At 45.3% G+C, this 27541-nt stretch overlaps 1 protein-coding gene across 2 annotated transcripts in view; it reads left to right on the forward strand.

Moving 5' to 3' along the window:
- The window catches only part of PDE8A (phosphodiesterase 8A), a 199131-nt gene that overhangs the window by 163823 nt on the left and 7767 nt on the right, over nt 1-27541 (forward strand). For both annotated transcript variants that reach the window (XM_077828784.1, XM_077828785.1), the window contains exons 10-19: nt 1027-1078; nt 1177-1219; nt 3636-3713; nt 4906-4976; nt 6019-6183; nt 10647-10695; nt 10953-11088; nt 16770-16968; nt 20880-21097; nt 22087-22219. In XM_077828784.1, the coding sequence (XP_077684910.1) occupies nt 1027-1078; nt 1177-1219; nt 3636-3713; nt 4906-4976; nt 6019-6183; nt 10647-10695; nt 10953-11088; nt 16770-16968; nt 20880-21097; nt 22087-22219 (1144 nt within the window). The remainder of the gene's footprint in view (nt 1-1026; nt 1079-1176; nt 1220-3635; nt 3714-4905; nt 4977-6018; nt 6184-10646; nt 10696-10952; nt 11089-16769; nt 16969-20879; nt 21098-22086; nt 22220-27541) is intronic.

Raw genomic sequence — 27541 nt, forward strand, 5'->3', positions numbered from 1 at the left:
TTCCAGCACTTCCATTCGGCCATTGACTGAGACGTTTAGAGCAGAATGGTAAATATTGGTTATTAGAACATTTATGGTAAGTCCACCTATGCAATTTCAATAAAGAAAGGGGGACCAGCTGGCACGTATTGTAGCAATCCCCAAACTCTCTGGGAATTTTCCAAACATGCACCTTACCTTATGCCTTAGTTCCTCCTATTCTACTGAAGCATCAGGCAGTCCAGTTCCTCCATTGATTATCATCACTTGCTAGTTGTGATGCTTCTTCCTAGGTGATGCCAGTGGAAAACATGCAGAGTTATTAAAATAATATGGGCTTGATGATATAAGAGTACACGTTCCTCCGGAAACCCCCAGTTTTGTATGTCCCTTCCTTCTCAGTTGATCTGTCTTACCATGAAGGAAAGGTTATATGCAACTTCTTTCCTATCCGACAAACATTATAGGTTAATTAAGTGAGCAGTGGAAACTCCACTCTTTATAGGCAGAAGAAGTGGGATGTTTTAAATTGCTGGCATCCCTCGGTAGTAATCCATACTCTCTATTCTCCATCAGTGGAGCAAAAGCATCTGGCAGCTTGTGATACAAAGCAAAGGAGATGGACCCATACTCATGTATACATTACCTGAGTACAAAGCAAATGTGGTTGGCACAGGGAGTGTCATGCCGATCTGGAGGCATTTAGGATGGTACTAGCCTAGGTGACTGCTCCACCCCTAATCCCTATAATCTGTCTGTCTGGACCTACATCATTGCAGATGCACCAGCCACATCATACACCTAAACTTCCCCCAGCAGCAGCAGAGAGTGAGCCCACATAGCATGGCTATACAGCACACACATCCCACCCTCCCTCCCTCCTGCCCTCCCGTGCAGCTGAACTGCATTGGTTCCATGCCCTCACAGAGTACGATTTGTTCTGGATGGATTTATTGCTAGTATGGATCTTGTAAATTTAAAATGCTGCTAGATGTGAATCAGAGCTGGGAATTGGTGCGACAATAACGCATTGTTTTTTGCCTACAGAAAGATTAGACACTATGTGTCAATTAGTAGACTGTGCAATGACAACAATAAGGTAAGAAAAAAGGTGCCTTGTCCATTTTAGTTTAAGCAGAAAATATCACAGCGTGATCAGGAAATTGATTAACTGGATTTTCTTATATTGATTTGTAGGCAGAAAGAATATGTGAACGTGTTCAGGCTGAATCTCAGACAGGTGCGTGATTGCATTTTTGTCACAAGAAGCATGGGATGTATGCAGGAAAATATTAGATAGATTCGCTAAGATCAGACTCAAACACGGGTTACAAAGCGCAGTGAAAACAATAATATTTAGATAGCAATAAAATGTATTCCTGGGGGAGACAAAATAAATGCGAGTTATCTATGCCAGGCAAATTTGTTTCAGCAGTAACATAAATCAAACAAACCTTGAAAATGTAATGTGTCTGTGTTAGAACCAAGAGTGGGTACCACATTTGGCTCTATTTCACATTCCAATCGTAGGTAGTGTAGTTGATGCAATCTCTATGACTAGATTAGAAATGTCAAGGACACCATCGAGATGGAATTACGTCATGGCTAATATAATTCATGGCATGCACCTTTTGCTTCTTTATTAAAGATCTGTTGCTTTTGCTATTTTGGGATATTGCACATGGATGGATATGATGATGAATGCACATCATTTAGGGCTTGGTCCTGCTCCCATTGAAGTTCATGGCAAAACTCGCCTGGGCTTCTATGGGCCTTAGAGTTCCAGAGTTTACAGGGTGGTTTCAATCCCAAATCAATCTGTTTATATTCTGAACAATTATGATTAGGAAACTCCCAGTTGGTTTTTTATTTAATTTAAATTAAAACCCAGATAACTGCCTCCTCCCCTTTAAAAAAAAATACTGAAGTATTCTAGCAGGATTTGCCCCAAACATTACCGCTTCCAGTAATGCCACTTCAGGATCTGGGGCAGTGCTGCAGGAGACAGCAGTACATTTTAACAAAGGTACCCATATAGCCCGTGTGCCTCTAGCCTCCTTTCCACCTGAAGCAGGAGGTGTGTGGGACCAAGTTATGCTATTCCACTTTCTGCTACAAACAGAAAAGCAGAGGGATCAAACCCACATTCCTCATGTGCCTCTGGTGGAAGCCATCTTCCATTGGAGGGTTGTGGGGGAACAATGAGGTAGTTTAGGGAGTAAATCAGAAGAAAGCAATACCCTAGCACTCCAGGGCGTTCTGTACAAGCAGCCACAGGGGATTTTGCTGTCTAACTCTACTCTCTCCTGCCTGGCGGTCTTCAGACACACATACCCCATCAGTGCTGGGATTTGCCCCTCCAGTATTGGCACTTTAGAGGACTTAAAATAAATCCTTTGTTCATCCTCTCCTCTCTGCCAAGCCCTTGGGCTCTGCTTATAATTCAGCTCCCCTTTTGATCTTCCCAGCCTAAACTAGTTCCTTTGAAGGGATGAAGGAGTATGTCCACCCACACTTAGAGTCCTAAACTGCAGCTCTCTGTCTGCTCCTTGTTGTACTCAGCAGTAATGCCCCCATCCCCTGCCTTAGGCAATCTCAGCTCACAGACAAACATTTAACTGGTATGAGTCAATTAAAACTAAAAAACAAGCAATGGGCCAAACCCTGTCCTCGGTTATCCTTGTGTAACCACTTTCTGTGCTAATTAACCCACATGCAATGGGACTGTGCTAATTAACCCACATGCAATGGGACTGTGTGGGCCTAAATGAGCTCAGAAATTGCCCTATTGACTTAAGTCACTGTATCTGCCTTTCAGTTCCCCCCTCTGTAAAACAGGGAGAACAGACTCCCTCCCATAGGCTGTTCTGAGGATTAAGTAGGTAATGTCTATACATATGTCAAGGTTGGCTTACTAAGTATTATTATTTGTACAGTCCAACAACTCTTGCATGAAGCCATTTAATGGTGATTTTCTAAGATGTGGAATATTCAGACATCAGAGAACTCTTGTCTACTGAAGTTTCTATCTTGCCTTAGAGCCAAATGCTTTCTGCCTCTGGCACGAAACACATCTAGTTCAGAGAGTAGCCTTAAAGACAATGCAGACTCCGCCCGGAGTTTGAGGGGTTGGTAGGGGTGGGATAGGGAAGTGATCATCAGCTTCACCACTGTGTAAACCCATAGGACCTAAGGAGGAGCTCTTTGTAGTTCGGAAGCTTGTCTCTCTCACCAACAGAAGTTGGTCCGGTAGAATGTATTACCTCACCCACCTTGTCTCTCTAGATCCGTAATGGATTTTCAGGGCCCCTCTGACTTCTGCAGCTCTATTACTGGCAGTGCTGTGGCTGAACACCACTCTGCACCAATGCAGTGGGTTAAGAGAGGACTCTCAGTGCTCTTAGATCCTCTACACAAAGTCCATATACTTTTGCATCTTTGCTTGAGGCAAGAGCAGCATTCAGAGACTATGATGTGGGAGCATCCATGGCAAGACCAGTGTGAATACAGTTCTAAGAAGCTGTTTTCCAACCAACTGTAGCATTATGCATGTTGTTCCGCTGCTACCAAGCTTTTACCTGTCTTTAGTTTCCTTTAACATATAATCTGGGAAGAGCCTTTGTTGCAGTCATTGTATAACATTGATGTCTCCACAGATATTCAGACTTGCCGACACAAAGATAGGAGGAAAGGATCGCTCGATGTCAGATCCACAACCTCAAGAGGAAGTGATGGTATGTTAGATAAGTGGATGTTTGTATATTTTTCACATGGCTTTTAAAAACCCCCAAGCCATGAATATTTCATATTTATGCAACTACCCCATGTGTTTTGCCTCTGAACAATATTTTTTATACTACTTTTTTGAAACCTTTAGAAACGAAAGGCCAGATTCCGCCACCCTTACTAACGTTGGGTAGCACTTACTGTCATGAGTAATCCCATAGAATTCATAGAGCTACTCACAAAGTAAGTTACTCTTCATCATTAGTAAAGGTAGCAGATTCTGGGGCCCCCACAAGTATTGGGGTTTGTTCTAGTTTCCCTACTTATTCTTCCCATGAAAGTCAAAGTTAAATTTCTTCTTAGTTTTTGTTTGCTTTATTTGCACTGTGTTGTGTCATACATCAGGGAGTTACACTTCATCATGGCATTTCACCCTTCACATACTGCAGGGTTTTGCTGGTGTTTATAAAGCTTCTGTTAAAACGTGTATCAGTACATTCTATGCAACGGTCAAAGTCTGGTGAAAATTTGAAGTAACAGATTTACTTCTAATTTTCACCAGACTTTGACCATTGCTACAAAAATAGCCTGGATTCTGATGCTGAAGATGTGCTCAGCACAAAGAGTAGCAGAGAAGTAGCCACATCTTACAGGTTACAAAACAGGAAGTAGCCTAGTTTGGCTACTTTGCTGCCAAAAATTGCTAATTGACACAAAAGATGTATGTTTTCCAGTCCCTGATTAATAACATCGGTTGTTACGGGCTAGAATCTCAGTTGGCATAGCTCCTCATCACTGCATTAAGTTCAAAGAACCTACACTGATTTCACCAGTTGATGATCTGACTCATTGTGTCTTGTCATGTATTACACCCTTGTAGTATTACAGGCCCCTCCTCGCCCCCCCCAAAAGCAACGTACATATGGCGCTTGTGGCTGAACATTTTATAAAATATTTAAAATATAAAAACAGCAACTATCTTGCCAGGCCATTATGGCTACTTATCTCTGTTCTGTTTTGTTGGTAATTCAGCTTGCATCTATGTGGGCATCCTTATCAGCAGAGCAGGACATGTGTGCATATGCTTGCTGTTATAGGTGGTCCTGAAGGTCATGGCAAACGAGGAATTCTTGGCTAACTCTGGATGTCATGCATTGTCATTTCAATCAGGGTGCTCATTTTGCTTTGTTTTCTGCACAGGCAGTTCACAGAGGCGACACTCCTCAATGGCCAGGATACATTCCATGACTATTGAAGCACCCATCACCAAGGTAATGCACCATTGCTGGTGTTCATGAAGTCAGACAATCAGAATTTACTTGGATTTTTTTTCTGAAATACTATGCCAGAAACCCTCTGCACAACACCTGGCCTGAGTAGCTGGGCCACATGCAATGGCTGTAGAAGCTTATGCTGGCCCTTACACCATGTCTTCCCTTCCTCCCATCTCCCACAGTGAGTGACTGGGAAGATCCAGGAAGTGGCAAATGCTCTGTTCCCAATCCACCCTTGCCTGCCCATACTGTCCCCTGCCTGTCCCCTCTGCCTGCCACATAGGGGTGTGTACCCTCTGCATCTCTCTCCACATTCAGCTCCCACTTTAGCACAGTCACACTGGTTCTGTTGCCTGGAGGCACTCTGCCCATGCAAAGGAAGGGACTGGATTTCCCTTACATACATATTCATTGTAATGCATAGGGGCTGACTTTTATTTTTCCCTGGGGGTGCTCTGCCCTCAGGTCCTGCCCCTACTCTGCCCCCTCTCCCGAGGGCCCACTCTCACTCTGCCTCTTCCCGCTCCACTCCAACCCCTCCCCTGAGGCCCTCACCTGACTGACACTCGCTGCTCTCTGCCCTCCCCCAGCCACCAAACAGCTGATTGGTGCTGAGCACCCACTATTTTTTTCCTGTGGATGTTCGAGCCCCGGAGCACCCACAGAGTCAGTGCCTGTGTTGTAATGTATCTCAAGAAACCACTCGAGACCAACAAATATCAGTTGCTTAATAAAGTGACTTTCTGATAAAGATAGAAGAGGATTGTACTGGGTCTGTTTGGAGATACTTTGGGCCAGTGTCTTAAGACAGGAAGTTGCCTAATAAGAATGGCCTCTTTAAAACCTTGATTCTGCTCCCAAAGTCAATAAAAAAGCCTCAGTGTTTCACTATTGATCCCCTAGAGATTTCACAGTAGTTCTACACGATCTGGATTAAATACTGCTATGTTTAGTAGCGATGACTTCTCATATTAGTCACTGAGAATCTCTCTTTTCTTCAATCACTTCTAAATTTCAAGAGTTTCTTATATTAACCTAGGTAATAAATATTATCAATGCTGCACAAGAAAGCAGTCCCATGCCTGTCGCAGAAGCTTTAGATCGAGTGTTGGAGATTCTAAGAACCACTGAGTTATACTCTCCACAACTTGGGACAAAAGATGAAGATCCACATACGAGTGATCTCGTTGGAGGATTAATGACAGTGAGTACATATGATGGCAAACAATTGCTGACATAAATTCTGGGGCCTGGATTCTCCGTGCAGTTACTTCAGTTTACATCAGTGTAACTCCATTGATTTGAATGGAATCACTCCTGATTTACACTGTTACAAGTGAAAGGAGGATCAGGTCCCTTGATTCTTTTTATTAATGGACTACTCAAGTATACGTATTAAAGTTCTGTGCGTAAGTTGGGAGCCCAAACTGCATCATATGATGCACGCATGGGAGGCAGGGGAGATTGTGCAGGAGGTGGAGGGGGCAGGCTTCTGGGGGAGGCATAGGGTGGGTGCAGGTGCCTACAGAGGTCGGGGGGGGGGGTTGTGAGGGAGGTTGGGGAGGAGTAGTGGCTGCCTGCAGGAGGTTGGAAGGCAGGGGTGCCCCCAGTTCACTCTCACTCCCTGTCGGGGCCAGATGGCTGGTGCCCAGTCAACCCCACATCTTCCCTGCCAAGCCCAGTGAGACAGGAGGCTGCTCTCCACTGTCAAGTCTGGTTCTCCTGTAGTGCACACGCACAGAGGTCTCTCTGAGCCCAGCTGCCCTGCGGCCTGCCTGACCTGAACAGACTACATCAGTGTAGCTCACACCAGCAGGATCTATATGGGGCATTAGAGCACCACACGTTAGTGCTCTCTGCACTTCGTGCCCCTGTAGACCAGTCTGCATCCCCATGTAAAATTGCTTCTCCCAGAAATCTGCCACCCTGAGGCAGTTGTCTAGTTTGCCTACAGCTTAAGTGGCCTTTGCATCTACTCTTTGAATTGGTTCATATCACTGACTCATTGCTCACTTCATTCCATCTGAACCAACCTCTGCAAATGTGTGTTCTGATCCCACACAACCCTCAACGTCAGTCCATGATCATATGGCATAAGGATTCACAGAAAGTTAGTGTACCATAATATACAAAATCCTCACTGGATATAGAACAAAAACTTTTACAAGGCAAAGGGAGAGTCAGAGAAGGGATGTTTCAGAGGATGAATGTATAGTATATATTGATTTTGAAAATGATCTACAAGAAACATTTGTTCAGCAAAGGAGTTGAAGATGGAAGATTAAATTATTCCATCTCATGTACAAACGGCATTATATTGATAATCTGGCAACACAAGCAGAGGATGCAGCTGCTCCTGGTGAACACGGAACCATCTACAAAATGACACGGCTTATCCGTGGTAAATGGCAGACACCAACAAACTCTCTCATCAGGAACAAACAAGGACACTTACTAATAACCAAAGAAGAACAAGAAATGTGCTGGACAGAGCATTTCAAAGAATTGCTGAACAGGGAGTCGCCTAAAGAGGAAGCAAACATCCAGGAGGCAGAAGAAGATCTTGATATCAACACAGACACCCCAACTAAGAAAGAGATTATTCAAGCCATCAGATCCTTAAAAAATAGGAAAGCTCCTGGCAAGGATAACTTGAATGCAGAATTGTTCAAGGTAAATCCTAAATTAGCAGTATCTATCCTGGTCCCTCTATTTACATCAGTCTGGGAAAGGGAAAAAGTACCAGATGAGTGGACCAATGGGGTTATAGTGAAGATGCCAAAGAAAGGAACTCTCAGTGACTGTAATAACTAGCGTGGTATCACACTTTTATCTCTGCCAAGCGAAGTATGGTTGTAAGATGGATCAGCAACCTTTGGCACGCAGCCTGTCAGGGAAATCCACTGGCAGGCTGGGCCGGTTTGTTTACCCGCAGCGTCCGCAGGTTAGGCCGATCACAGCTCCCACTGGCCATGGTTCGCCGTTCCAGGCCAATGGGGGCTGCGGGAAGTGGTAGCCAGCATATCCCTCAGCCCACGCCACTTCCCGCAGCCCCCATTGGCTTGGAACGGTGAATCACAGCCAGTGGGAGCTGCGATTGGCCGAACCTGCGGACGCTGCAGGTAAACAAACCATCCCGGCCTGCCAGCGGATTTTCCGGATGGGCCGCATGCCAAAGGTTGCCGATCCCTGGTGTAAGATCGTAGTCCAGCATATATTATAGGCAGTTGATAGTGTTCTCAGAAAAGAGCAAGCTGGTTTTCAGAAAGGGCGTGGATGCACAGACAAGATCTTCACTCTACGAAGCATAAATAGAACAGTGCTTAGAATGGCAACAGCAACTCTACATACATTTCATAGACTTTGAGAAGGCTTTTGATAGCATTCACAGGACCAGCCTATGGTGCATTCTGCAGGCATACGGCATTCCTTTCCATATAATCAATATCATCAAAAGCTTCTATTTCAACTTTACATGCAGTGTTGATCGCAGTGAGCTCAGTTTTGAAGTCAAAAAAGGAGTACGTCAGGGGTGTGTCATGTCTGCAATCCTTTCAATATTGCCATCGACTAGGTAATGCGGTGTACAACAGAAGACATGGCAAGAGGCATTAAATGGACACTCTTCTCATCCCTTGAAGACCTGGACTTCGCTCTTCTATCACATACCCAACATGATATACAAGAAAAAACACCTTGACTCAACCCATTCAGCCAGCAAATTGGACTGAACATCAACCACAATAAGACAGATATCATGACCTTTAATATTGCCTCACTATCACCAGTACAGATAGAGAACTATGTTCTCACCAATGTAGAAACATTCACATACTTGGGCAGCACCATCAGCCAGGAAGGTGGAACAAGCCAGGACATCCGGAACAAAATCAGTAAAGCCAGGAATGCCTTCAGGAGTTTAAATACAGTCTGGAAATCAGCAAAATACAACACCAAAACCAAACTCAAGATTTATCAGAGCTGCGTACTTTCAACACTACGTTATAGTGCAGAATGCTGGGGAATGAGAAAAAATGACATGTCCAAACTGTCTTCATTCCATACAACCTGCCTCCGAAAAATCCTCCGTATCTTTCAGCCCAGAACAATCTCAAACCTAGATCTATTGACACAGTGCAGCCAAGAGGATCTGAGCACCATTGTTGCCAGGAGTCATTGGAGATGGATTGGTCATGTGCTTCGGATGGAAACTGATTCCATCACTAGAGTAGCAATAAGATGGACACCTGAAGGCAAGTGAAAACGAGGCTGCCGGAAAACAACATGGCAAAGAGCTGTGGAAGCCGAGCTGAAAAACCTGGGGCACAGCTGGGGAACCATTGAAAGACTTGCCAGAAACAGACAGGAGTGGAGGAGCTTCGTCACTGCCCTAAATGCCAGAGGCATAATAGGAATATGATGATGATCTCATGTACAAGAGACTGTCTCTGTGTGTCATTTAGGCTATTATTATTTGAATGTTATTAAACTCAATGTGGGAATGGCATTCAAAATCAGAACATAGATTTGCCAGCTGTAATCGGATCTGGTATCTCAACTGTAACAAAATCTAGCCCTTTATTCTCAAGGACAGTCTGGTGTCTTGAATATTTGTGTCACAGCAGTGCTATTGAAGAAATGTTTAACTTGCTTTAACAGCAGGACAGCCTTCCCCATAAGTCACAAAACTCCAGACTAATTTACTTACAAACCTTAAAATAGAAACTAGATGTAATAATTCTTATAAGTGCAGACATTACACAGGTCAGATATGGCATCTAGATTTGCCTCTGTTGTACACTAGTCATATAATGTTATTAGTAAGTTAGAAAGGTGTGTTTATAAAGGGTTTTTTTTAACAACTAGTTTATACATACAGGGCCAACATTAATTCACTACATCTAAAAGATGTTGGGCTAAATCCTGCTTGCATCTGTGAAGCAAGCAGGAATTGATCCAATATTGTTAAACTGATGAGTTTAAGGGTAAATATCAAATACATAATTCTGTTTATTTTAACCACTAAGGGCAAGATTGTGTCTTTAAATACCACCCCAGAATTAAACAAGGGAGGCACTGACGCTCAGGTATATATCTCTGAGGCACATTTCCTTCCCGCTTTCTCCTTGCCCACAGTAAAATGTTGCTGGCCTGAACTAGCAGCAAGTCACAAGAGCCACTGTACTGGGCTTCCAGGAGAGGTGGGTGGAGCCAACCCTCTGCCTGTTTCCTACTACTGCTCACCCACTTGCTCTACAGGTAGTGCGTGGACACATCCAGACCCAAGGTCCAGATAGCACATACAAAAAGATGGAAGCAGATTTTTTGCTTTGGGCATATTGTCTGAAACCACAATACCGGGCTTAAGAAATTACTGCTCAGATAGAACCTAGTTAATTTTGTGATCTGCATCTTGCTATCTTCCTTCCATTATGATCTACCAAGGTTGCGAAGTATTTGTATAGGCATATCTAAAACATTTTGATCTAGACAAAGACAGACAAAGACAGATAAGATAGCTTCTAAGGCTGAAACAGGACATAGTCAAGTTTATGTAGAATCGTTGCACTATTACTTAGTGCCATGTTAGATAACTTACACAGTACTTTACATTTGGAACAGAGAGTACATGAGAACTTTTTTGATTAATCAATTTTTATTTAACAGGATGGTTTACGAAGATTATCAGGGAATGAATACATATTGTCAGCAAAACGTAAGTTTTCTCTTTGAAGTTTTGGGGATGCTAAAAATTGTGATCTAACAGATTTCAGAAACATAGTAAATGTTTTGATCAAATGTTCCAAGGACTTTTTATTTTTTTATTTATACGCAATTTTCTGCTGCATTACAAACAGCAGCAGGGGAATTGCTCAGAATGTTTAAGGTTTTTTAGAGAAGAGAGGCCACAGTGTTTAGTAAAAGTTGTATCATAGTAAATTAATTTTATTCCCCAAATATATTCCTTAACAGAAACTCATCAGGTTCCTGGCAGTTTGATCTCCCCTATCTCCCTTAATGACATCCCACCACGGATAGCACAAGCAATGGAAAATGAAGAATACTGGGACTTTGATATCTTTGAACTGGAGGCTGCAACCCATAAAAGGTTAGTAAGGCAAAAGAATTGCCAGTTAAAGCTACCAAGAATTAGCTGCTGCTTCGTCATCATACTCAGCATTTTAATTTCTCTTTCTCTACTTTTCAAATTGGGATCCCTTTTTTCAAAAGGAGAACATGTTTAACTTCCTCATTTGCGCATGTCTCTTGCCTTCTTACTTGCTTCCCATACTTTTAAGTACCTTCTGCATTATCACAAATTTATTTTCTGAAGATTTCTTCAGAGAAATACTGGCTGGATCTGAAGCCCTCATATATATTTTGATGAGGCTTTGAAAAAAGGCAACGCCATTTTGCAAGCCTTCCCTTTCTTTTCACATTATTAGAAAAAATCTTGACAGATCTGGCTGTTGGAGTCTGGGGATCCAAATTATATCCATTTTGAACTACAAACTACGTGCAGTGTCAGTTTACTGAGCTTACAGAAAGGGTTGATAGATCACACCTTATTTCTGCTCCTTGTAGCCAGAGTGTATCTATTTCTAAAAACGTTGACTTCAACTGGGAGTAGAAGAAGGGCCCCAATTCTATAAACTCAACAAACTACACTTTTGTTCATACTGCAACGTACAGACTCCTTATCTGTCATTGCAAGAGTTGTAACAGATTCTAATATACTTCAGTAGCAGCAAATGCAATAATTAACCCTATAACTTCATTATAAATCTCTGTTTTTACTTGTTGATACCTGTTAAAATTTCCCTGTGGGGCTGAAATTTTCTATGCTTTGTCTTGGCCTAAAGGTGAAATATACTTTTGGAAATCTATTACATCTGTTCTATGTTTCTTCTGATATCATTTGAGATTCCAAAAGATTATAATTTAGGGGCTAGATCCTGCAAAGTACTGATTATCTTGCTTTCAGGTTGAAGCCCTTTATCTTTACCCAGGTTTATTTGAGCTCTTTTCTGCATAAGCCACACACAAAAAAATCCCCCAAAACACATCACAACAAAATCCCCCCCCCCCCCCAAAAAAAAAAAAAAAAACCCCCACCAAAATACAAACATATGCATTTGGAAAAAATCTGATGTTTTATTATTCCTTAAAATGACATTGTAACTTTATATTTTATTGCAAATGGAGAAACTTATGTCCAAAATGTTATGCCTTTTCCTTTGCCTTATGTTTCCATAAGTAAAGAGGTTACAGATACAAAATACTTTTAAACAAATGGTAGTCAGTCGATGTGAATTAATGTGTTAAATGTGAACTTTGCAGTTAATGAAGAGTTAATTATGTCACCGTCAATATGTATAGGCTAACTAGGTAGTTTCTGGTTTCAGAGTAGCAGCTGTGTTAGTCTGTATCCGCAAAAAGAAAAGGAGGACTTGTGGCACCTTAGAGACTAACAAATGTATTAGTCTCTAAGGTGCCACAAGTACTCCTTTTCTTTTTAGGTAGTTTCTGTGTTTCTACTGGGAAAAAGGCAAAAGGTGATAGATTGTTGCAGCTTTAAAATTAAAGAATTATATATTAATTAATTAAAAGAATTATAATTTAGATTGCTCACATGTTCTTTCATATTCTTTCTACGTTTAAATAAAAGCTAACCATTTGTTAAGAAAATTCAAGTGAGCGTTCTGTGAATCACAGCTGTGAATAAGTTATTAGTGCTCTTTTTCAAGTCCAAGTAGTCATATGGAAGTGGTGCCAAGACAAAAAGCTCATTAAATCTAAACTCAGTGCTGTAAGAGTGACAGTTCCCTGATACAGAAGCATAGTGAGCTCTCTGCCTACTAATGCTATATAGTAATAACTCTCCTAGCTTCCACACATGTGAGGATAGTTTGATTTAAAGGCCAGATGTTCTAGCATGTTATGGTGATAGTATTTAAGTAGACCAAAACTTTCAAACATGCCTACCGTTGGTGAGAGAGACAAGCTTTTGAGCCACACAGAGCTCTTCTTCAGGTCTGGAAAAGATGCTCCCAGCATCACAGCAAATGCAAGGGATTTGGATAGGGGGTTAGAAACTGGGGCACACTCCCTGGATGGGGGCATTGAGTGCTGGGGGGCAGTCCTTGGGGGGGATGCTGGGTGCATGGGGAGCAGTTCCTAGGTGGCAGACTGGATGCTGGAGGGGACAGTCTCTGAGGGAGCCATTCTGCCTTGGTCAGAGCACCCTATTTCTGCAGGAAAGGCAAGTGTGCCAGCCCAGTGTTGGGGCCGGTCTGGATGCCGGGGGGACAGTCCCAGTGAGGTTGCGTGATTGGGGGAATTCCCTGGCTGGAGGGGGGTGGTGGAGGTGGGGAACAGTCCCTGGGTTCATGGGGAGCTGGATGCATGGTGGGGACTGGGTGCGCAGGGTCAGTCTCTGGCTGGGGGAGTACCCCCCCTTGGCAGGCAGGTTCTGAAGCTGTGCTCTCCAGGCACTCAGCCCAACAGCAGCGCAGAAGTGAGGGTGGCAATATGCCGTGCCACCCTCACAATAAACTAATTCATTTTAACAGGTAACGTTTTGACTTATTTTGCTCATTTAAAATGCTTGTGGTAGACATTTGCCAGTGTTGAAATGAAAGGTGCTATATCGATTTGAACCATATTATTGTCATATGACAAATATTAAATGTTGGGGTTTTTTTGTAGATGTGCAGGTAGTATATATATTGTGTGGATGCGGCCCACATAACACACAGAGAGCTGCATATGCAGCCCACAATGGTAAATAGGTTGAGAACCGCTGATCTAGGTACTCACAAATGAGTAAAAAGAAAAGGAGGACTTGTGGCACCTTAGAGACTAACAATTTATTTGAGCATAAGCTTTCATGAGCTACAGGAAGTGAGCTGTCGCTCATGAAAGCTTATGCTCAAATAAATTTGTTAGTCTCTAAGGTGCCACAAGTCCTCCTTTTCCTTTTGCAGATATAGACTAACACGGCTGCTACTCTGAAACCTGTCACAGATGAGTGTTTCCAGTATTTCTCCGGGTATTGAAGTTAGGCTGACAGGTCTATAATTCTCCGGGTCCTCTTTGTTCCCCTTTTTAATGCTGCAGGTACAATGTTTGCCCTTCTCCAGTCCTCTGGGACTTCACCATTCCTCCATAAGTTTGTGAATATAGTTGCTAATAGTTCCAAGATTGCTTCAGCCTGTTCCTTAGGTATCTTAGGATGAATTTCATAAGGCCCTGCCAACTGGAACACATCTAATTTATCTAAATAGTCTTTAATTTGTTCTTTCTCTATTTTGGTTTGTGTTCCTTCCCCTTGTTAATGTTAATTCTGTTGAGTATCCGGTCATCATTAACCTTTTTAGTGAAGACTAAAGCAAAATAGGCATTAAACACCTCAGCCTTCTTGATGTCATTAGTTATTAGCTCTCCTTCCCTGCTAAGCAGTGGACCTGCACTTTTCTTCATCTTCCTCCTGCTCCTAATGTATTTAAAGAACCTCTTCTTATTGCCTTTTATGTCCCTTGCCATTTTGTGGCTTAGCCTTTCTGATTTTGTCCCTACATGCTTGTGCTATTCTTTTATATGCCTCCTTAGCAATTCGTCCATGTTTCCCCTTTTTGTAGGATTCCTTTTTGATTTTCAGGTCATTAAAGAGCACTTGATTGAGCCATATTGGCCTCTTACTGTTCTTCCTGTCTTTCTTTCAGATCATGATAGTGTGTAGTTCTGCCTTTAATATTATGTCCTTGGGAAATTGCCAGTTCTCCTGAACTTCTTTATTGCTGAGATTTTCTTCCCAGAGGACCTTACCTGCCAGTTCTCTGAGTTCATTGAAGTCTGTTTTTTGAAGTCTGCTATTCTTTGTATTCTGATTCTCCGATTCCTTCCTTTGCTTAGAATCATGAAATCTATCATTTCATGGTCACTTTTACCCAAAGTGCCTTCCACCTTGAAATTCGGAACCAATTCCTCTCTGTTGGTTAGAATCAAGTCTCAAAAGTCTCCCCCCCGGTTACTTCCTCCATTTTCTGAAAACAAAAATTTGTCCCTGATACATTCCAAGAACGTATTGGAAATTTCGTGTTTTGCCATATTATTTTTCCAACAGATATCTGTATAGATAATGGCCCCCATTACTATCAGGTCTTGTGTTTTGGCTCTTTCTTTTTGTTCTAGAAAGGCTTCATCCACCTCCTCTTCTTGATTTGGTAGTCTGTAATAGACCCTACCCATGACATCACACCTATTTTGTTTCCCTTTTTATCTTTACCTAGAGAATTTCAGCTGGTTTGCCTCTCACCTTCTTTTGGACCTCAGAACATGTGTATATATTCAGGGCCATCCCTAGCCATTTTGGTGCCCTACGCAGCCCCCAGCCTCTGCGGGGGGCAGGAGCAGGCTTTGGAGGCAGGGGGAAACTGCCTCCCAGCATGAGCTGGCAGAGTGGAGTGGGTTGGGGCCGGGTCGCTCCACTTCCCGCCGCCCCATGAGTGCAGGGTTCCTGCACGCATGGGGCGGCGGGAAGTGGAGCGACCCGGCCCCAACCTGCTCCACTCTACTCCCCTGGCTCCCAGCCTTGAGACTGGGGGGGCAAGGGTAAACCGCCCCCCAACACTCACCGGTGGCGCAGAGGGGGTTGGGGCCAGGTCCGGGTCGCTGCACTTCCCACAGCCAGTGAGTGCAGCCCGACCCTGCTGCAGTCCTCAGGGGGGTGGGGGCAGGGCTGGGGTGGAGCAGGGGTGGGGAGAGGCAGGGTGGGGGTGGAGCAGGGGTGCGGGCCATGGGGAAGAGGCAGAGCAGGGGCTGGAGCAGCACGCAGCTGCGTACTTTGCGTATGGGTAGGGACAGCCCTGTATATATATTCTTGATGTATAATGCAACACCTCCTCCCTTCATTCTCTGTCTGGCCTTCCTGAACAGGCTGTACACCTCTATACCAATATTTCCTCTCTCTTGGATCGAAAATACTGCTTGCTCTCTGCTTTGGGATTAGACATTATTCCAGGCTGCTTTAATTGCCCTGTGATTTTTGTTCTCTAGTACAATGTGGGGCTTGATTCCTGCATTCCAGCTGTTGCTTCCTGAGCTGGCATGAGCAAGGAGTGCTGGAGAGAGCGTGCTGACACTCTGACCTTGTCTGCACTGTGGTGTTAGTTTTAATCTCGATCTTCCAAATGTCCCACCTTTGCACTACCACTGCTGCAGCTCCCCCAACATTAGCAAGAGTGGGAGCTCTAACAGAAGCCAGGTACCACTGACTGGCGGGCTCTAGCACTCCTTCTGGTGGAGCTGTAACCCTGATACAGCAACGGTGGGATATTTGAAGAACAATGTGAATAGACTGGAGGGGCATGAGAAGCGCCTCTTCTCCCTGAGCAGCAAGCACTGCATCACCTCTAGTCTCTCTCTACTGCAGGAAGTTTGATGAGCCATGGAATCTTGAGGGTAGGCTGGCGGGGGGGTACAGAGCCCTGAGAGAGGCAGAAGACCCCCTGAAACAAAAATTGCAAATGGATTTACCAGGAGGATAGAACCTGTTCAGTATTTTAATAATTCTCAGGAACTTCCAGAAGTATCAGTCCCAAACATTGTGGTTAGGCGGAAGCTTTCTACAAATCTTGAGTATATTTTTATGAACAGTTGAACTTTTATACTTAATCTGACATATCAACAGTTTAAAAATGCTTTCTCTGCTAGTCTCATTTGCTCTGTCTAGTTTTCCTTCTATCTAACTCATTTGTTTTAAAACTTTCTGTTTGTTTTTCTCTCCAGGCCTTTGGTTTATCTTGGTCTCAAAATGTTTGCTCGCTTTGGAATCTGTGAATTCCTAAACTGTTCAGAATCAACTCTGAGGTCGTGGTTACAAGTTATTGAAGCCAACTACCATTCCTCCAACTCCTATCATAATTCTACTCATTCTGCAGATGTCCTGCATGCCACTGCCTATTTCTTATCCAAAGAAAGGGTAAAGGTAAGCTTAGGGTTATAAGAAATACAGTAGAGGTGGAAAATACATGAGTGGTGGGAACATTAGCAGAAATCAACCCTAATAACTGATATACAGGGCCAGGTCTTCAGCTGATGTAAATCAGCATAGCACTTGTGAAGTCAAGGAAGCTATGCTGATTTACACCAGCTGAGGAGCTGACCTGTAGTATATTAGATGAGAAATTATGTCTGGTAGTAGTTTCCAGCACCACAGAGCTGGGCTGTACTTGGAAGGAGGTAGAGAGAGCCTTCTTTTAAAAGAAAACCATCCGTTACAGTCACCCCAGCAGTGTGAAAGTCAAATGGGTGAGCAACATTTTCCCATTGGGAATACACTCTCCAATAGGTCTTTAAAATATAAGCCCATTTAAGGCTGCTTTGCACCACACCATCAGAACAAAGCAGCCTTGTTCCCTGTCTGTCCTTTCCCAGGAGGATCACCCCCATCTAGGGGATACCCAGGTGTCATGGAGAAAGCATAGCAGCTCCAACGCCAAACCTGGCCCTTTGCTATTGCGAACATAAGTGGTGTGGCAGCAAAAAAGGAAACATGTCTGGGGTTTCTTTATGCCCTGTGATCATATTGATCCACTGGGGCCTGTGATTGGGTATGTCTGACAGGGTTTGTGTGGGCCTTAGACGAGCCTGGCTGCATGTGGAGGGAAAGCCAGACTTAACTGAATGTGAAGATCAGCTGGGCAGGAGCTGGTGACTATGAAGCCAGGATGTTTGCAGCAGAAAGGGGCTGTGGAGAGAGAGTCTGCAGTCACTCTCTGGGGGAACAGAAGAGGTAGGCAGCAGTACAAGGAGGCAGCAAGAAGTCTGAGGGAGAAGACCTTGACTTCCAGTTACAGGGTCCCTGGGCTGGAGCCCAGAGTAGAGAGTGGGCCTGGATTCCCCTACTAGCCACTGAATAAGATGAGGTGAAACCTCCTGAAGTAATGGGTGTAAGGACTGTGAAGCCCAGAGACAGGCGGAAGACCTGCTGCAAGGTCACTGGACTGCAGCTGGGTTGGACTCTTTGTTACACCAGAAGGGGTGGACTAAAGTGTAACCTGGCTGGAGGGACAAGTTGCGGGAAGAGAGACCACCACAACGACAGAGCAACTATCAGCAGGGTGCACCTTACAGGGAGACAGCCGCTGTGCCATGTCCAGCCAGCAGAGGTGCTCCTGCGGTGAGAGAATCCTTTACAAGACCATTGGCTGCTAGTGCAATATTTTAGAACTGCTCTAAAATATACTGGGGGAACAGACTGGCATACAGCTGGCCTGGGATCTGGGGAGTGCAAAGGTAAACTAAAGCCACACTTACATACACATGCCCTGTGGCATTGGGTGCTTCTCTGCCACAGCTTTGGACCAAACTTCCTATCCTGAATTGGTCTCCCTGAGCCTATTGCTAGTGGTGGAACCTTGCTCAAAGGGACATCATTTGTGATTGTAAACAAATTTCTAACCTCTCATTAAAACTGGTGCATGTATTATAACCTGGAGCTGCAGTTCATTAACCTGCTCTCCAGAGGCCAACTCTGAGGCAATATACACCAAGGAGGAGAGAGAATTTCACTGGAAGTTTTCAATCCTCAAGTTGCCAAAGGTTTGGTTGCCTTCCCGTGAATATCTGTGACAAACAGATGTGATCTGGAATCGTTCCAATGACAAAGAAGTGTGACTGCCCTTCCCTTTTTGAAAAAGTTTTTTATTCATCTGCAGGATGCACAGGAAAAGAAAAATTGTAATAAACAAAAGCAAAGGAGATACTGCATGTATCTGAGCAGTTACAGGCTGCCCAGTTTTGTTAACAGCAATTCAAGCTTAACCTAGTAGAAGAATGCCGGATTTTGACACCCGTACTCACACTGAGTAAGATCTTACTCCTTGAATAGACCTATTGAGATCATTGGGACTACATGCCAAGTCATGTGTGAATAAGGGTTGTCACTTTACTGCAGTATTTCTGGGCCAGATTCTTGATTGAGCATTAAGAAAAGTCATATCTGAGCCCCAAAATAATGAAACAGTGTTTGTAGAACTGTGTTTTCATTGGTGTGCAGTAGGGTTTAGCATGAAAGAACTAAGATTAGCAATGTGACATCAATGTATGATGGACTGTAAATTCATCCAAAACTGGACAGAGCATAGCGATCTCATCAAACAAAGGGAATAAGCCTGGGACACATTGCTGTTGCCCCATAGTGTCTATAAGGGACAGTACATAGATAAAGAAAGCATCCTGGATTTCCACCTGGACTGTGTCAGCCCTGGCTACACTGTTCTTCTTCTCGCTGTATGTCCAGGTATCATGAAAGAAGTATTGCAAGCAGGTGCTGGTTTGTTGATCTGAAATTTTGATAATCCAAATAAAGCTGGAGTTTATAAGCTGTTCCTGATGGCCCCAATGTGGTTGGTTTGTTGGTTTCCATAGGTTGCTGATGCAAGTACTAATTAACCTCTACAATTGGTGTGTGTCGTAGAAGGACCCGTTAACGCTAGCAATGCAAGTGGACCTGCTACAACTGAGGGCTTGTCTATACGGCCCTACAGTGTAAGTTGCAGCTCACACTAGAGTGTTGCGCTGTAACTACCCCTGTAGACCCTGCTAGCACCTAGTTCATGCTAACATAGTCCTGTTTGAAACCGTGTCAATGCAGGGCAGTTTACAGCACAAAACTTTATTGCACACTGCAGCTCTCACTCCTGTAGTCTGCACACCAGGGCCATATAGACAAACCCCAAGTTAACACATGCTTGTGTAGCTGTCAATAGAACCACATTTAATGGAGTGCATATTTCTTTGGGAAATTGTGGCTTTTTTATGGAGGACTGTTGTATATTGGTGGATAATTCAATGCATTGCTTTGATGGCTAATTTTTAGGACCAAATCCTGAAGTCTCTATTCAGGCTGAACTTCCATTGAAGTAAGAGAACTGAGTGAATTGTAGATATTCACACTTCCCATAAATGCCCAAAATGGGTCAAAGTGACTGCTGTACCATATGAAAGAGGGCAGTGCTGAGAAGATGCAGATTTCCTGCTCTCTGCTACTAAAGACCTTCTAAGGCTGAAACAAAAGCTGCACAATTTTAGACATAAAGCACAGTGGATGGTGCATCCCAAGAAGCTTGCAGATGTAAAGAGACCCAAACCCCACAGCCTTACAGTAGGAAAAAGATCAGAACATATTAACTCCAGAAAATTCGGCCCCAGAGCCAGTGAGAAGGATTGAGGCTCCACCAGAAAATAAGGAATGTCTTGCACCTGGGCCATGGGAATGGGCTCAAAGCATCATTGAGAAAGTAATTATCTCCAGTAGTCAAAATTAACAGAGATAACTATTGCACTGCATAGCCTGCCACTTAGTCAGGCTGCTGGCCCGGCCATGGGACTGAGACTTCTCTTAGACAGGAAAGTACATCTTCACTCATCCTGCAGAACCATCTGCCATAGCTGATTCTGAACTCAGCAAAAATGGGCCTATAGTACATGATTGTTTGTTTGTTTGTTTGTTTGCCAAAAATGGGCCTGTTTTTTGTCAAAACCGAACTATTTTTGAGCAGCAACAGACCTTTTTCCAGGTCAGAATACTCATTTTTTAGTGAAGGTGGTTTCTGCCATGGCAGAACATGGAATCTCAGTTTTCCAAGTTTGATGCATTTTGTCCAAATTGTGAATAAAGTAAGATCTGGAGGGCACAAAATGTCCAAAAATGTCATGCAAAGTTGCATGAAGCATACAATGAACTTTCCATGGCTCTTTAGAACATCTATCCCTAAGCAATCTGTAGAATCCTGCCTTTTGTCTCTAAGCAGTTCAGTTTAACCTTTAAGGACCAGTGCAGGATTTCTAGTGATTCTTCCAGGAAACCTAAATGTCCCCGGCTTCTCTTTTCAGCAAACTCTGGATCCAATTGATGAGGTTGCTGCTCTCATTGCTGCCACTGTCCATGACGTGGATCACCCAGGAAGAACAAACTCCTTCCTGTGCAATGCGGGGAGTGAACTAGCAATCCTGTACAATGACACCGCAGTGCTAGAGAGCCATCATGCCGCGTTGGCTTTCCAGCTCACCACACGGGATGATAAATGCAATATCTTTAAAAACATGGAGAGGTGAGTTGAAAATATGGGACATTTATCAGTCCATTAACCACAATATTCTTATTCTACATATCTTATGGCAACATAAAAAAATGCCAGAGGAAAATCACAGCTTCTGGAGGGTGGAGTTAGCCCCTTGATTGGTTTGCTCATGAAACAATACCGATCTCTCTCATACCGCAGAGAATGCCAAAATCTAAATGATAATGTTGTTGATGATGATTTGTATTGCCACAGAACCTAGGAGCCCTAGGCATGGGCCAAGACCTCGCTGTCCTAGGCACTGCCCAAACACAGAACAAGGAGCTTACAATGTCACTCTCAATATGAACACTTTCATTGTTTTTATAGCCTTAAAATAAGGGCGAATCTGGTTGCTTGTAAATTGGTGTCAGTGCCCCTTTTAAAAACCCATTTTATGTCATTCTACATCTAGGGTCAAGCAATGGCTGACCTGTGCTCGTAGCTGGGTGGAAAGGGGAGCCCCTTCCCCTCAGCACACCAGACCAGTTGGCAGGTGTAATATGGCTGGCTGATGGCTAAATGTAGAGGCTGCTGCATTTTGGGGTGGGAGCATGGCCATAGCTCCACTCTTCCTACTCATCCAGCTGTGTTAGCAAGAAAGTGATGGGGGAAGCTTGGCTGGAGCAAGACCCTCTGCTAAGTGTGCTGCCAGAACACCATGGGAGGCATGTGCAGACATAGTGTCTCCTGGCAGCGCTGCTGAGGAGTTGGCTTCTCCTCTCCCATCCAGCATGTGCAGCTCTTAGAGAGACAAAACTGTCCCCTATGGTATAATTCACTGCGCACCACTGTACAAAAGGAATGCATTTGTATAGCACAGATTCAGCTTACCAGCCCCTTCTCTCTGTCTCTCCCTTCCCCTACCCGTCTCTGGTATATTTGCTCTATAGTATTTTTTTCAGAGGGATTCGGTTAGTTTAAGCAAGCAGCCCTTAGTGAATGAGTCCTCATGTCTAATTGTTTCCTTTTTTAAACAGGAATGAATATCGAACCCTACGTCAAGCCATTATTGACATGGTCCTAGCAACAGAAATGACAAAGCACTTTGAGCATGTCAACAAATTTGTCAACAGCATTAATAAACCCTTGGCAGCACTAGAAGAAAATGGGGTAAGCAAAACGACAAATTCTCCTTTAATTAACAGGCAGACAAAAGGGGATTGAGGCATTCGAGCTACTGGTAACAGGATGTACCTAGACCAGAGGTGGGCAAACTACGGCCAGCGGGCCACATCCGGCCTGCGGGACCGTCCTGCCCGGCCCTTGAGCTCCCGGCCGGGGAGGCTAACCCCTGCCCCCCTCCCCCGCAGCCTCGCCTCACCGCACCATGCCACCGGCACTCTGGCCCACCGCTTCTGCCAGGCAGCGCGGCAGCGTGGCTGGCTCCAGCGGGGCTGTGAGCTCCTGCTGCTCTGAGCGGCATGGTAAGAGAGCGGGGTGGGGGGGGGGTTGGATAAGGGGCAGGGGGTCCCAGGGGCAGTCAGGGGACGGGGTGGTTGGATGGGGCAAAGGTTCGGGGGGGGGGGGTTGGTCAGGGGACGGGAGCAGGGGGGTTGGATAGGCATGGGAGTCCCAGGAGGCCTGTCAGGGGGCAGGGGTGTGGATAGGGGTTGGGGCAGTCAGGGGACAGGGAGCAGGGGGGGTTGGATAGGGGGTGAGGTCCCGAGGGAGTGGTTAGGGGCGGGGGGTCCCGGGAGGGGGCAATCAGGGGACAAGGAGCAGGGGGGTTGGATGGGTCGGGCGTTCTGAGGGGAGCAGTCAGAGGGCAGATAGGGGGCGGGGGCCAGGCTGTTTGGGGAGGCACAGTTTTCCCTACCCAGCCCTACATACATTTTTGCAACCCTGATGTGGCCCTTGGGCCAAAAAGTTTGCCCACCCCTGACCTAGACAGTATGGTGATTGGCCCACTGGAAATACAGAGAGAGTCTTTCACCTCTAAGTCACTGGTCTGAATGCACAAAAGTCTAGCCCAGTCATCACATTTTTGCAGGTTAATGGGACTAATTTGGACATCACTTACACTGCAATATGGTGATGTTTTCTCAGAGCCAGCAGTGTGTTTGGGACCCATTAACGCATCAGAGTGCTTATGGGAAACAGATTTTCTTGTTAAAAAGGGGATGATTCCAGAAAAAGTGAAATGGGTGGTAATCCAAACACCTTTTGGCTACTAACATTTGATGATTGCGTAGTAACCTTTATGACAGCGGTTCTCAGCCAGGGGTCTGTGGCCCCCTGGGGGTCTGCAAGCCCTTTCGGGGGGGCCGCAGAGCCCTGCAGCTGAAATCCGGTGCTCTGAGGCCGAGAGCGGCGCGGGGCTGAAGCCGGCACCTCCCCCTTCCCCAGCCGGGAGTGGTGTGGGGCTGAAGGCGGACCCCCATCCCCAAGCCCCCAAAGCCAGGAGTGACGTGGGGCTGAAGCCGGCAAACCTCCCTTCCCCAAGCTAGGAGCAGCAGGGGACTGAAGCCGGGACCCCCAGCACCCCCACCTGCCTGCTGAAGGTGGGAGCTACACTGGGAGCCCCCCTGCCTGTACACAGCCCCTAGCTACCCCCTCCCTGCACCCTGAGCCGTTTTCAAACTTTTTGAACTGAGTCCCCGCTTTGAGTATTTTTTGGTTGTGTCCCCCCGTAGCCCAGACAGGCTGGGTGGCCTCCTGAGTGAGTCAGGGGGGGTAGGTGCAGTACTTCCCTGGACCCTGCTGTGCGGAGGTGGCTGGAGCCCCGACAGCCCTTGCCCTGCCCAAAATAGAAGTAAAACTATGCCTATGCCCCAGGATCCCCTTCCACCCCCCCGGCCTGGAGCCCCTGCTTTATGAGATATAGTGTGGGTCTCCCTCCAGCACCCAGAGGAGATGGCAAGTGTCCCTTCTGGAAAGATGGCAAGTGTCCCATCATCACAGTTGGCAGTGACTGGTATCACTGTTGGCCTTTTCTGCAAAGGGGCCAAGGACCAGGGCCAGATTTCCCATTAGGCACAGTGGGCATGTGCCATGGGGCGCCAGCATTCTAGGGGCACCTAAAATTTCAAATTTTGCTGCTCCCGGGTCCCAGCAGTGGGTGGGGCCTGTTGAGGGGGAGACAGCCCCATGTAGCCCAGCTGAAGTGCTCCTCACTCAGCCCGACGGACAGAGCGGGGCCAATGAGTGCGGCCCGGGGGCATGACTTGGGAGAGTGGGTCTCCGGGGGGGGGGCTTGGCAGGGGGGGACTCCAGGCGGTGAGGGGGTGCGGGGTGCTGGGCAGTGGGGGATCTGTGTGGGGCACTGGGAAGTTGTAGTGGGGCTGTGTGAGGGTGCTGGGCAGTTGGGGTTCTGTGAGCAGCGGAGTACCTAAAAGTTAAAAGTGTCGGGGTACCACCGCTGCCTGCAGCGGTTAGGAGCTCTGAGACGCTGTGGGCAGCAGGGACCCCCAGAGCTCCAAGTTGCTGTGGGCAGCAAGGTAACCCTGCTGCTCCGAGCTGCCGCAGGCGGCGGGGTGGGGCTCTGAGCCCCTGCACCTAGGGGCGCCCAAGGTGTAAATCTGGCCCTGCCAAGGACTGAGTGGGAACAGAGATTGAATTACATTCTTAGAGTTGGATGCTCAGGGTCAGGATGTGGGCCCATTGTGGAGCAGTGTGGGGATGTGTATGCTGAGCTGACCACATGGCACGTGCTCTGTAGATAAAAGACAGCCGTTTTCAGTGCTGTCAGTCTGGCAGCAGTGGTGAGTCTTTTAAAGATTTTTTTTTAAAAGAAAGTGGGCAGAAGATACGATTGTGGCATTGAGTATCATATAGGCACAATCAGTAGCCAACTAGAATCCTGTGGACTCTACAAAATTGCCTGTTAGGAAATCATTCTTTAAAAAACAAAAACAAACAAACCAGTCTGAATAACAGCTGCAGCTAGTCGTTCTGTTGCCAGGGTGTGCGGAGTGCAATTTTGTTGGAATGGTTTTTGCAAAGAGAAGAGTTTCAAAAGCTCTTATATCAAAGTTTATACCCCAACAGCACAGCTGGCAAAGCCCCATTACAGTAGCTGAAATGGTTTTAAACATGTTTTCCTGATGTAGTCAGAGCAGTTTTTATAAAGCCATAGCTGTGACCTCTGTGCTGAACAGTGGGTGCAGTGCTTCTGTGGCATAAGAGATTAGTCTGCAGAAGAGAAGAATGAGGGGGGATTTGATAGCTGCTTTCAACTACCTGAGAGGTAGTTCCAGAGAGGATGGTTCTAGACTATTCTCAGTGGTGGAAGAGGACAGGACAAGGAGTAATGGTCTCAAGTTGCAGTGGGGGAGGTTTAGGTTGGATATTAGGAAAAACTTTTTCACTAGGAGGGTGGTGAAACACTGGAATGCGTTGCCTAGGGAGGTGGTGGAATCTCCTTCCTTAGAAGTTTTTAAGGTCAGGCTTGACAAAGCCTTGGCTGGGATGATTTAATTGGGGATGGGTCCTGCTTTTGAGCAGGGGGTTGGACTAGATGACCTCCTGAGGTCCCTTCCAACCCTGATATTCTATGATTAGGGGAGACACAGGTCTGGTATTCACCCATATGCTGCCTGTACAGTCATGCTCGCTCTCAAGGTATTTGGAGCAAGGGGGAAGAGAGCAAGCTTTGTCGTGTGGGAGTTAGCTCTGCTCTTGGCATCCTAATGATGCAAATGGAACTGGGTGAATTTTTAGTGTGAAGCCAAAGTCTCTGTAGGATACTGCTGTCCTGAATAAAGCAGGAGAAATGCTGGTAAATCGGTATTATTCCCAGCCAGCTTACTCCGATCAATGGTGGGCTTGATCCGTTTCCTACTGAAGTCATAGAAAGACACCTAGTGATTTCAGTGGGCATTGGATCAGGCCTTATGTACTTAACAAGTTGACTGTCCATGAGCCATGGTGTATCAAGATGCCTGTCTCCTGCTACCAGACCCAAGAAAAGAACAAAACTAGCTCACAGATGTATCTCAAGAGGGCCAAGTTCACATAATTTTGTGTATTTAGTTTGATCATTTCAGTAACTAAATATTTTGTAATATGGCTGCTTCTATAGATATATCACACACACAAACTGCATTAGAAGAACATTATTAAGGTTGCAAAGTCAAGCATTCAAAAGATAAGAACTACCAGAATGCCATGACATGTACAACCTGAATTCACACATGCGACCCTTTTACGCTGTGATATGGTCTTTATTTACATAATCACATACTGGTGGGGTTTTTTCATCCAATTAGTGTTCCTCCACCACCTGGCTCCTGGTCCTAGCCTCTTTGCCCAGCCAGTCTCAATTCTTCCCTCACCCCGCATCCTGTCTCCTCATAAGATTTATCTTCCCTCGCTGCTCACTTCTTTTCACTCCATCACTGGTTCTCAGTCCCAGTTTCCTTGCCCAACCAGTTCCAATCTCCTCTGCCATGGCTCCCAGTCCAATCGCCTTGTTCAGCGAGTCCCAGTCTCCCCCATAAACTCCCTGTCCCAGTTTCCCTCTCCCTCAACCTGCAGTCCCAAGCATAAACACCCTGGATCTTGTCCAAGCATAACCTGCCTACCCCATCCCAGACCTGGCTCTTGTCCACTCTGCATTTAAATCATGCAGCTTTCTCCTCTGCACGGCCCAGCAGGGGTGAGGAGTTGGGGTGTCATTGATAGCAGGGGAGAGGCAGGCTCCCTGCTGTCAGCTCTGGACTTGGACTTGGCATGGCCCAGAGCAGCCAGGAACTTCAATTACAAGGAAAGACCTGCTCAGCCCTAGGCTGGAGCAAGATCAGCGTAGACGGAGTCTGTGAGGAATTAAGCTGTGAAGCTCTAGCAAGTCTCTACTGAGCTTGTGTGAACAGTGATTTTTTTCAAATGCTTACAACTTGGCCAAATTTGGGCAGATTTTCACAGGGATGGCAAAGGCATATCCTTGACTCAAAGGCCACCTCTTGCCAAATTTCAAATCCCTGCTCCAAAGCATGGGGGAACCAGAGCTTCTCAAAGAAAAGGTTGCCAGAATTTTTGAATACTGGCAAAACCAACATTTTTTTCCTTTACCTTGTTTTTAGAAATGGCTGGAATTTTCCAAAACATTTCAGCCTGAACTATACACCAGCTAGGAAATATTTCAGACCAAACGATTAAAGTTTGGCAAAGTTACAAGCAACTGAAAACACAGGGTCTTATAATAGATAGCATCAGGCAATCTTAATAATGGGCAGCAGTACCAGCCCAGGCTAAAATTATATCTTTACACTATCAAACAGTCTATCTTCCATTTTGCCTTTTTTGTAATTTATTTAGTAATTTATGTTTTGCACAGTGTTTTTTATCAGAACTTATATTTTACTTAGGAACTGTGGTAAGAAATAATCAAACTCTCTTTAATTGTTTTTATTTGGAAAATGCTGATAGATACTTCAATAGACATATATGGCCAGTAAAACCCCGATAGAGAATTTTTAGGCTAAAACCCAATCT

The sequence above is a fragment of the Eretmochelys imbricata genome, chromosome 10 (assembly GCF_965152235.1).
Source record: "Eretmochelys imbricata isolate rEreImb1 chromosome 10, rEreImb1.hap1, whole genome shotgun sequence".
NCBI classification, from domain to species: domain Eukaryota; kingdom Metazoa; phylum Chordata; order Testudines; family Cheloniidae; genus Eretmochelys; species Eretmochelys imbricata.